Source organism: Caretta caretta, chromosome 3 (genome assembly GCF_965140235.1).
Source record: "Caretta caretta isolate rCarCar2 chromosome 3, rCarCar1.hap1, whole genome shotgun sequence".
Classification (NCBI taxonomy): Eukaryota; Metazoa; Chordata; order Testudines; family Cheloniidae; genus Caretta; species Caretta caretta.
Window position 1 is genome coordinate 115,696,721 of NC_134208.1, and position 12,148 is coordinate 115,708,868.

Here is a 12,148-nt window from a genome sequence, read left to right on the forward strand (position 1 = left end):
TTATCCTGTAACTACTGAGCTTTCTTAATTTCTTCTTTTGAGAGGCTTAAAAAAAGTGAATAAATTGTTTTTAAAGAGACTGGCTAAGGATTTCCACCCCTTTCCCCAGAGAAAGAAGTCACTAGAGTTGTGCTTTCAATGCTGTGGTTTCTACATAAGTGATATGGGACATTGCAATCTTGATTTAATTAAAATATCAGGAAAACTCTTTACTTGAGTTATTCACATTTGAGATTTTAATCAAGTTCATGATGATTTAGATTTTGATTTAGATCAGGGATGCTGCACTATTCTCTGACCGAATTTTGAAAAGGTAGATACTTTATTGTACATGCACATGCATGTTCTAGCAAGTGCACCTGTGTGAAAACATTTTTCAATGCAGACAATCACCTCCCTTTAAAAAAGGTTTTAAACATCTTTCCTTATTCCACCCAGTGCAGATTCCACCCACTCTGAGCTTCTATACCTGCTTTGGCTTTACAGTCAAATCTATTAGCCATTCAAATGCTTTCCCAATATCTCTTTCCTGATAAAATTAATTCTTTACAAAGAATTAAAAAAAAAAACAACCCAAGTAAACAGAAATTTCACCTCAGGAATTGACTGGATAGATTCCACAAAATTATCCAAGGATGATTCCCAAATGGCCAGTTTTACTGCAACAAAAAATTAACAAAATAGCACATTACATCTCATGTGTTGTCTCAGATTTCAAGTAATCATAAAATACAGTGCCTATCTGCCAATGTTTCAAGATTCCATTAAACTCTATGTGCGCCAAGCACAAACTGCTGCTATCTTCTAGTTCATCTAATACTAGAAGAGTATTTAGGGCTGGGGAAGGGAAAAGATGTAAACTAAAAAAAAAAAATGTTTCCTCAAGCATGTTGTTTTAAAAGATTTACCTGTGATTGAAGTAGGGCTCCAATTTACAAAACACAAGTTAAAAACTATGAGAGTAATCCTCCCATTTAGCCTCTGGCAACTTATGTGCATACCTCACTTTCATGAATGAGAGTAACCCATGTGAAAACAGCAGGTACCCACATGGAAAACAGACATTCACCATTTGATACATATATAAAGTTTGCTTAAGGTCATCTTCTCCCTCCATCCCTGTTATTGTATATGTCCAAATTTGTGATGGCATTTCACAATCTTAAGTAAAATTGGAAACTACATAAAGTATTAGCTTACCAGAAAGGCAAAGAGCATTTGAAAAGGCAAATTTCTGCAGAATTACTTCCTCAATATCCAGGTCAGAATTTAACAAGATTTCTCCTCTGTGGAGCTTTGACTGGCCTCTGTAAAAATAGGATTGAGACATATTCATTGACTAAGTCACCTCTAAAATGAAGAGTCAGGGTAAAATCCTTTACACAAGGAAATTCCTCATGCATCTTTTTAAAATTTAAAAACATGGAGCAGTGTATATGACTGCTCCATCTTACTTCCTTGCATTTTGCTCTCAGTCACGATTAAAGCGAGAGAAAACCCACCAGGAGCCCTTTCTTCAACCTCTACACCAGCAACTCCTCTGCAAAAACCTAATATTAGTATCTTCTACAACAACTGCAACACTACTGAGAAAATTCAGAGAAACAGCAGGACTATGGACTTCTCTTTCCCACTCACTTCTCCTCCCCCCCTCTTGTGCTCTCTCTTTCTACTTCACTGTTCTTGTTTTATCTCTCCTACTCTGTTCTGTCACTCTATTTCCGCTCCTTTCCCTTCTTGAATTGTGATACTCCTCCCCAACAGCTGTCTTCAGTGTGTCAGCAGCAAAGTAGAAGTCATGAGTCCTGCAAGTTTCAAGGTGCCTTGCATAAGTCCCACCTCAGAGTCTGCGAAGCATCCGAAATGTAAAGTACAAATGCTGGTGAAGGAGAAGCTAAAAACAATGGAGCAATTCAATAGTTACAGATTCCATAATTTACAATACATTCAGTTTTCCATTGGCTATGAAACTGACCATCTTATGTAGCAGCATTGTACTACAAATGACTAAATACAATGTATTCTATGAAATAGCAATGATTTGCAATGAAAAATCTTTCTGAACAAGAACTTTAGCTTATCATGATCTCAAGATATGATTTAACAAGCAACCAAGTCAAGAAAGGTCACACATCTTCTTCCATGATATGCCACTTTTACCCCTATTAGAAACTGTTATGTTTTCAGTGTACTTCAATGTAGCTAAGAAGGCAAGATACTCCTTGTGATGACCATTCTGTATCAGAGCTGTCTCAATATGCACCTTTCCTTTATATCTGCCCTCATGAGGTGTGAGTTTTTCCATTTGAGACTGCTGAAGAGCACTTACAATTATGAAGCCATGGAGATTACTCTGCTACTTTAATGAGATCAGTAAATAATCAAGATCACAAGTAATGCTGCAAAGCCATATTTTTCAAGAAAACATTAATGCATACTCCATTAAGACCGATGTATTTAGTGTTTGTAGCCCATATTACTGACCCCTCAAAACACTTATCTTACTCCTTTGGAGGAGAGGTAGGGAAGAAATGTTTTTGGGTAAAGGATGCATAAAAATTCTTACTCTCCTCTCCTGTAGTTAATTTCTTCATTCTCCCAGTGAACCAGTGCAACTTCATAAGGCTGAATTTCATGCCGCTCCAGCACTTGCATTATTTTCTTCATCTAGAAAAAAAGACAATTGCGCATTATTAAAATGGTTAGCAAATACTACACAACTGCCCCACATAAGTCTTCAAATATCTAATACATAAAATTAAAGCTGTACGCTGATGCTTATTTAAATAATGTTAAAGGTGTGGTGAAAATACCTTCTTGCATTAGGATAAAGTAACCATTTTAATTTTATTTTACATCCCATTCAGAAAATCTTCCATAGTACAAGACTTTCTGACACTGTACATTTTAGAACAGAAATTCTAAACTAATTTGGCCAAAAGATTGTGCCATCTAGGCACTTATACTATACTCACTGCTAGGGTACCCATGTTTTAAACACTTATCTCTTCAACATAAGGAGAATAGTGGATCTTTCAATGCAAAATTTTAGCTTAATCAATTTCTAATAAAGCAGTTTCCAAAGACAGGTACTTTAAAATCAGTTCGATCCCACACAAGACTATAATTTTCTCTGCGGTGTTAGCTTTCTTCATTGCTTTCATAATATTTATTGACAATATACATGATGCTATAAGAGTCATTGCCATATGTTTTTATGAAGGGATCCAATTTCTGAAATATTGCCGTATCATTTTGAATTAAATACTGACGTGTATAAGGCAGCAGTTCCCAAACTTGATCCGCTGCTAGTGCAGGGAAAAGCCCCTGGCGGGCTGGGCTGGTTTGTTTACCTGCTGCCTCCGCATGTTTGGCCGACCGTGGCTCCCACTGGCTGCGGTTCACTGCTTCCGGCCAATGGGAGCTGCTGGAAGCGGTGCAGGCCGAGGGACGTACTGGCTGCCACTTCCAGCAGCTCCCATTGGCCTGGAGCAGTGAACCGCGGCCACTGGGAGCCACGATCGGCCGAACCTGTGGATGTGGCAGGTAAACAAACCGGACCAGCCCACTAGGGGCTTTCCTTGCACAAGCAGTGGAACAAGTTTGGGAACCACTGGTCTAAGGTCTGCCAAGTATTCCAAGAATTACTGCTAAAAAGGTAGAGAAATTCTGATTTGTATTGCTGAGATAAAGTATTTTTCATTTTTATAGCAGTCATAATATCTACGGCTGTGATCTCACAAGATCCTGTAGGCCAAGCAGGATCAGGCCTGATCAGCATTTGTATAGACCTGTGAGGAGAATCCACAGTGCTATAGGACTTTGAATATTAGTGATTCAGTAGGCAGCACACCTTCCCCTTAGAAACTACTGAATACTTGGGCCATGAAACACTCTGCTGCTGAACTTAACGGCCTTTATTTGTTTAGCTAGGAAATCATAGGCTTGTTATTTGCTGAAGCTACTGTCATTTACATGAGAACAAAAATCCAGGTTCTAGCTGAGACAATCATTAAACTTTCATAGCACTATACTCAAAAAGTAGGGCCGCTAACCTTCAATGGCATTTTGGGATGTATAAGTAGGGGCATAGCGAGCAGATCGAGGGACGTGATCGTCCCCCTCTAGTCGACATTGGTGAGGCCTCACCTGGAGTACTGTGTCCAGTTTTGGGCCCCACACTACAAGAAGGATGTGGATAAATTGGAGAGAGTCCAGCGAAGGGCAACAAAAATGATTAGGGGTCTGGAACACATGACTTATGAGGAGAGGCTGAGGGAACTGGGATTGTATAGTCTGCAGAAGAGAAGAATGAGGGGGGATTTGATAGCTGCTTTCAACTACCTGAGAGGTGGTTCCAGAGAAGATGGTTCTAGACTATTCTCAGTGGTAGAAGAGGACAGGACAAGGAGTAATGGTCTCAAGTTGCAGTGGGGGAGGTTTAGGTTGGATATTAGGAAAAACTTTTTCACTAGGAGGGTGGTGAAACACTGGAATGCATTACCTAGGGAGGTGGTAGAATCTCCTTCCTTAGAAGTTTTTAAGGTCAGGCTTGACAAAGCCCTGGCTGGGATGATTTAATTGGGGATTGGTCCTGCTTTGAGCAGGGGGTTGGACCAGATGACCTCCTGAGGTCCCTTCCAACCCTGATATTCTATGATTCTATGATTCATTCTCTGGCCATTCCTATTTGGGTAATTCCTGTCTGCCTAGCTAAATGCCGCGTGCAGTTTACAAATTAATGCAGTTTTCCTTTTCATTTCCTTCATTGATGCAGTTTTCCTCTTAATTTTCTTCATTTCATTTCCAGCTGTCATGCATCATTGCTGTATGCCAGGGGTTGGCAACCTATGGCACGTGTGCCAAAGATAGCATGCTGCTGTCTGCCGGGTCCCAGCCGCTGGCCCCAATCAGCCCACTGCCGAACCCAGGACGGCAGTGGGCTGAGCGGGGCCAGTGGCCGGGACCCCGGCAGGCAGCAGCGTATCATTAAAAATCCTGCCCGCCCCAGCCCGCTCTTCTCTGGTCCACCCCCATCATGCGGGGGCAGGGTGAAGAAGCTTGGTCCTGGCGGCTGCTGCTGCAGGGCAGGCAAGCTCCCCCCTCCCCTGCCATGCTGGGTTCCTGCCCCTCCTCCTCTCTCTCCCTGCTGCCGATCAGCTGATGGCCCTTGAGAGGAGGGGGAGAAGCGGCAGGGGAGGAGGTGGGGACAGGGCCTTTGGGAAGGGGGAGTGGAATCAGGGCATATCCCCTCCAGCCCCCTGCTGTGAGCCGCTCTGGGCAGGGGGTTGGGAGCACCCCCACGACCCTAGCCCACACCCTCTGCCCTGACCCCTACACCCCCCCATACCCCAGCCCCCTGTCCTGACCCCTGCACCCCCCACACACTCCCAGCCCTCTGCCCTGACCCCTGTATCCCGCCACAACCCAAGCCCTGACTCCAGCACCACCCTCACATGCCCTCAGCCCTCTGCCCTGACTCCTGCAACCTCCCACATACCCAGCCCCCCCATGCCCTGATTTTTGCATCCCCCACATTCCCACCCCCACCCTGAGCACCAAACGGGAGCTCCTGCACCCCCCCTCCCACATTCCCACCTGCACCCCTCACACCAAATGGGAGCTGTCCAGGTAAGCACTCTACACCCAAACCTCCTACCCCAACCCTGAGCTCCCTCCCTCATTCTAACTCCTGGCCAAACCCTGTGCTCAGTGCACTCCTACCCTCAGCCTGCTCCTTCAGCCCCAGCCCTATGCTCAGTGCACTCCCACTCTCCGCTCAGTGCAGAGAGAGAGGAAGAGAATGGGCTAGAACCAGGGAGAAGGAGGTACCCACTCTATGTGGGCAGGGCTGGAATCCCAGACCGGCAGCGGGCTGAGCGGGGTCCTGGCTGGCAGGGGCCGGAGGACGAAACCCCACACCGGCAGTGGGCTGAGCTGCTGGGGTCCCAGCTGCCAGCCCTGCTCAGCCCGCTGCTGGTCTGGGGTTCTGGCTGCCGGCCCCATGCCAGCTGGAGTCCCGGCCGCAGGCCCCGCTCAGCCTGCTGCCGGTCTAGGTGAACGGACCCCAGGCTGGCAACGGGCTGAGCGGGCCGGTAGCATAAGATCAGCATTTTAATTTAATTTTAAATTAAATTGAAAGCTTCTTAAACATTTTGAAAACCTTATTTACTTTACATTCGACAATAGTTTAGTTATATAATATATAGACTTATAGAGGGAGACCTTCTAAAAAACGTTAAAATGTATTACTGGCACATGAAACCTTAAATTAAAATGAATAAATGAAGACTTGGCACACCACTTCTGAAAGGTTGCCGACCCCTGCTCTATGCTGTTGTGTTCCATCCCAGAAGTGGCTACACTTCACCGGCAGATTGCTTGTATCTATTTGGGGTCTGATCCAAAGCCCACTGAAGTCAACAGAAAGATTCCCATTGACTTAAAGGGTATGTCCACATTGCAGCTGGGAGTGAGCTTTCTAGCATGCTAGCACAGCTTCAGTTAGCATGCTAAAAATAGAGTGAACATTGCAGCTCAGGCCAGAGCTTGGGCTCGCAAGGTTTGGCTCAGGCCCATAATGATTTCACACAAGTACTGTAACTACAAACTACTCTGTACATACATGGAAGAAACTTTGTTGGGATCTTTGTTTACCCTCTGGATAAAAGGCATTACATAAATGTAAGACTCTGTAGGCTTGGACACAAAACATTCCCAGTACACTCAGAGAACGTTTCCTCTGGATACTTTCAGCACACGACACTCCTGAAAGATTTGTTGCTGTCACTTGTATGTTGGAATCCGCAGATGTATTTTCTTTTGTTTCTTCTGAAGAATAACTGAATAATGCTTCTTATTATTTTTATGGTAGACTCGCACTTCCACCACAAACACTTGATACGCATCAAATACCAGAGACAAAAGAATGGTTTGATCATGTTTTCTCTAACTCGTACTCCCTGCTTCAGGAAGACATAATTTAGTGTGTTCTTTTAGCTACCCTCATAGGTTAGGTGTAAACATGGGACTTAGCTGCATTTTGCATTTTCTATGCTGCTCCTTGAATAAGTACAGTTAGGAGGATATTTATTTTTCTTCTGTCAATCTCACATGATAAAGGTTTCAGATTCTGGATCCAAAGCAAGACTTTGTACACTGTGCTCATTATAACATTTATTCATGACAAGCTAAATTGATATTTCTATTCATCGCCCTTTTAATTTTTGATAACTTTTTGATAAATGTTACTTTGGGGTTGCGCCTGTCATAAAACAGTAACGCCATCTTTACACTGAGATTGAATAGAAAATCTGAGCTAACCTGGCTCACCACCTGTTACAGGCTGGCTGGCCCTTTAAATCAAGCTGGGCTTAGCCTCACTTGTGACCTACCAGTTTACCCTCAACTGACAGTGATAACAACTTAATGATCATTTGTGATCGCAGCTGCAGAGAATTATATGGGACTTCTTAAATAGAGCTGGAAATTCAGCCTAGAGGGAGAGACTGCAGAGGAGGAAGGACAATTCCACAGGAAAAGCCCAGCAAGTTGGGACTGGCTGTGGCTTGTGAGCTGAGCCACAGAGTAAGCAAACTCCTGTGGTGAGCCTCTGGAACAAGGAGCCAGTCCTGGGGCTGGTGTTCTAGAAGAGATCCACAGGAACAGAGTAGGCACCCCTGCGGGAGCCCTGAGATAGGGATCTCCCAGCTACTTGTAGCCCCTAAGTGAAGCTGCCAGTGTCCCTCGGGAAGGGAAGCAGTGGGGGAAATCTGGCTGGGGAGGAACTAAGACAAAAGAGATGTTTTGCAGGGGCTAGGAGTAGGGACCAAGAAACAGAGGACTTCAGTGGAGCCTGAGAGGGGCAGAAGAACTGTTAGTTTGGGTATTTGTTGTGGACTTTCAGTTGGACTTCTTGTTACCTCAGAAGGGGAGTGAACTTCTATAACCTGGCTATTCGGCTAAATCACATAAAAGACCCAGACGGACAAGCCATCAGGAGGAAGTAACCAGAAAAAGGGGTGCCTGAAACTAGGGCCCCAACAATGCTGCAAGGACACACAAGGCGGAGCTATTTCAAGGTGAGGACATGCTATAACATCACGTCCCAAGCTGAATGGGAAAAAAACTACACTTTTCCCCTCATAAGAATATTTTCCTGTCTCTTTTATGTTTTTAACTCAAATGACTGAAAGAGTGAACTTTAAACTTGGCATGATGGAAATCCTTCTTGAGGAAGGACAATCAAACTAAGTTTGGGGGGGATAGGATAACTTTTAAAGTTAAAAGATTTACTCCTAATCTAAGGGTGTGTTTTTGTTGTTGCACAACAAAGATACTGCATGCACTCTGGAACACATCATTGCTAAAGTGCAGTCATTGTTTTGCAATGGCATTTCTGTAAAGTGCAACAGTATGAGTGTTTAGAGAAACAAAAGGATTTAAATTTGTGGCAGGCAAAGTGATATGAACGGTGTTCTGCACCAAATCAGTTACAGCTCATGCAATCTCCCCAAATCCATAGCTAATGTATATCTATCTTGGGCTCTGGCTACACTAGAGACATTACAGTGGCACAGCTGTACTGATGCAGCTGCGCTGCAGTAAGATTTCTCTTGTAGCCACTGTATGCTGATGGGAGAGACTTCTCCCATCGACATATTTAAACCACCTCCAATGAGTGGTGGTAGCTATGTCAGCGGGAGAAGCTCTCTCATCGACATAGTGATGTGCACACTGTCACTTGGGATGGGGGAGGTGTTTTTTTTTTTTACACCCTGAGTGATATAAGTTTTGCTGATGTAAGTGATAGTGTACACATGGTCTTAGTAATTACTAACTTTATTCTGCTTCACTTGTGCATTTCTTTTGAGCAACGTGTTTTGTCTCCGAGTCATGTGGTGCAGAAATGGGGCAACTATCAGCCATTTTCTTTTTATGGTACCCCAGCCATCTACTGCTGCAGTGGACACTAATGTGAAGATCATATTTTTAACCTTTAAAAATGAAGCAGATTCAGCCAAAGAATCTTCATTTTGAGTTCTGTCTTTAAGTCTGCAACCTTGATTTAACTATTTTCTTGACTTACAAAAACAAACTGCTATTTTAAGTCTGGCTTCTTAAAAAGCTAATGCTTTTGGGTTAAGTTTATAGACCCCAACTCAAGGGAAAACAGAGCAACTGTCTGAACCTCTTCCCTCATTTGCCAGCCTAGTAGTTCTACTAGATCAACTAGCAGTTCAAGTTCCAGATGGCATACAGATCATTAGGTATGCTACCAATTTGATACTGTTTGTTGAGAGACTTAGAACTTAAGATCAAGAGAGAATTTTAGCTTGTACCTGAAATCTCAAAGATTCTGTACTGGAATACTGGAACGTGAAAACAGATTCTTTAATCAGAATGTTTATTACCTACTGAAGCTATATAATTTGATTGTGGAGAGCAGTTTAAATGTTGGCTAATCAGGAAACTAAACCACAACAAACAAAAACCAAACCACCCAGTCTTTTAGTACGAAGCTGCATCTGGAGTGAAATCTGTGATAGGTCTTTTGAAGTCTATATGGTCTTCTATTGCTTTCAGCAGAAGATGTTGCAGTGAACTGAAGAGCAATGATCCTTTTTGTCAGATCTTTGAAAATGTAGTGTGCAATCTGGAATAAGTAGAACTAGAATTGATCAGTACCAGTACCTTGATTGCAGATAAAGTAAATAATCCATACCATTATCCTCACTCTTTGACATGAAAGCTTGTCTGTTTATAGTTAAGAATTTTGAGGACATGGACCTTATTTACAATGGCCTTAAAATTGAGGATTTTTTTAAAAACAAAAATCCTCAAACATGCTTTTAATTTGACTGTGGCCAAATGGGAATCTAAACACTGTTTGGGTGGATGCTATAGTTGAGCCAAATCATCTTAAAGTAGTTCTAAAAGTGTTTAACTTATGTCTTTACCTTTATTAGAACATCATGGTTTTAACCCTGTTTGGCCCCATCAGTACTGGCCAGTCAAAGTGTGTTAGAATTCTGTTTGGCAAGAGTTTAAATCTATGCCTATCCCAAGCTGTGAACTGTGGGTAGCTGGAGCCCAAAAAGTCTAAAAACATTGATTCACTCAAAGAAGAACATTGATTTTAGTTTTAAGCTTGTGCAATGACTTGTACACCAAAACAAGTTTCTCCCCCCCTTCTACTGGCAGCCCTATTAAAAATACAAATAACACATAGAAATTTAGCAACAGACAGCTTATATATTTGCATCTGAGCAAAGGTTTACAGCAATACCATGCTAGATGCAGTGCTTCTACTTTCTTCAAGGTTTTCTCAGATTTGAAACAACTACAATATTCTCTGATTTGGCTAAATATGGCAGTCAGCACATTATAAAAAAGTGAAATGTCTTCTATTTTATTCAAGTGTATCCACCACTAGTGAAGCAAGTGTTGAGCAGATGGAACACTGTTGAAAGCCTCAATTGAATGTAACAGCCTAGATGTAAAATCTTCCTTGTAGACTTTTCAAGAGAAATCAAGAGGCAGGTGCTAAATCATTCGTGGAAAATTAAAGACCATACAAGGGACTAAGCAAAACTTCCAACAACCTCCAAGGACCCTGTGTAATATTTAAGGTGCCCTTCAGTTATACTGGTATAAAGGCACTTATACTGGTGTAGATTATTCCAGTAGAATAAGGGAAATAAAATACATGAGTAGGTGGCACCTAGTGTAACTGCATTTCATACTAGGGGTTGTGCAGGTATAACTATTTTGGTTTAAAAAACAAAACAAAAAAACCCCAAACCCCTAACCAAGTTACACCAATACAAAAAGTGTGTGCAGACCAGACGTTATATCTGCTTCTCTATTATCCTGACCCTTGTGTAGTTTTTAAAAAAAAAAACTAGTGAAAAGTGAATTAGAAGTAGGTATAAAATGCTCCCATTCTGCTCTGTTGATATTTTACATCCACTTTGTACTTGTGTAAATAACTACAAGGTGCACAGCAACAAAGAATCAGTTCCACTGTACCCAATTCCGGCTGCAGGGGAAGCTTCAGCTGGTACATGGCCAGGATATGGGATCTACAGTGATTGCAAGAGATGAGGGACCTCTGGTCTAAGATGACACATCCAACAGCACAGTGCCCCAAAATATCATCCAGGTGCAGTTCAGTATTGAAAGAGAGGGAAAAGTATCACATGCTGAAAAATTATCTAGAGGTTCCTTGTTGTTACACTGCTATACTGACCTGACTTGACTCCAGTTAATTCATGAGACTTGACTGGCTTTCAGCACTAGGTGGCATGGTCTGCAAGGCATCTTAGAGCTTCTACTTTGCTATAACTGGGATATTATTTTCTAACAGTAGCACTGTGGAAGACCTGTCCACCTTATGCAAGCAGGCAGGATATGAAGATTACACAAGAGCAATCCACACTTGTCTGATACAGCACCAAGTGGCTGTCTTCACTGAGGAGAATAATGTAATCCTGCCCTCACCTCCATAGGTCACCTATGCAAAACCCATCTGCTCAGGCTTTGCAGGAATTTCACCTTAATCAGCTTTGATATTTAAATAATACAGCTTCTTTTTCTACTTACAGTTTTCTCTTCCACATTCCAAAACACAACAGACCCTTCCCTGTGTTAACAGAACATAAGGATGCATTAGGCTTGAGGGTCAGATTACATTGTTTTGTACCTAAAAGTGCTTTAATGCTACAGTCACATTGTCAGGAATTGCCTCTGCACAAAGTGAATCAAGAAAATTTACAATGCTTATTCTTCATATGAGCCCCATAAAAATATGCTGTTAATCATGCTTTAATTTTAATACAAAAAATACCCAAATATAGTTTTAAAGTCAGAATTATTTAATTATTTAACATGTAAGTGGTTGCATCGTGTTTCCTGGATCTCCAGAAGGAAACACTCTCTCTTTTTTTTTTTTTTAACATAATTAAAATAAAATACGTGTGAGATATGGCAATTTCCTGCAATAGCCTGGACTCACTTTAATTCAAAGAAGTTTAACTTATTTAAGTTTCAGTATCTTACATGTTCATTGTATTAAAAATAAAAATGTGTAGCATTATTGGGGGATTGTTTGTAATGCCCTAGGGGGGAGACATGATTAACAAACCGT

The 12,148-nt window shown here is 42.1% G+C and overlaps 1 protein-coding gene across 9 annotated transcripts in view; it reads right to left on the reverse strand.

Moving 5' to 3' along the window:
- The window catches only part of RMND1 (required for meiotic nuclear division 1 homolog), a 50,496-nt gene that overhangs the window by 9,634 nt on the left and 28,714 nt on the right, over positions 1–12,148 (reverse strand). For 8 of the 9 annotated variants that reach the window (XM_048844225.2, XM_048844230.2, XM_048844227.2 and 5 more), the window contains 4 exons: positions 11,605–11,644; positions 2,567–2,667; positions 1,201–1,307; positions 595–659 (listed from right to left, as the gene is read on the reverse strand). In XM_048844225.2, coding sequence (XP_048700182.2) covers positions 595–659; positions 1,201–1,307; positions 2,567–2,667; positions 11,605–11,644 — 313 coding nt within the window. The remainder of the gene's footprint in view (positions 1–594; positions 660–1,200; positions 1,308–2,566; positions 2,668–11,604; positions 11,645–12,148) is intronic. The other variant, XM_075126809.1, reaches the window with a different exon arrangement.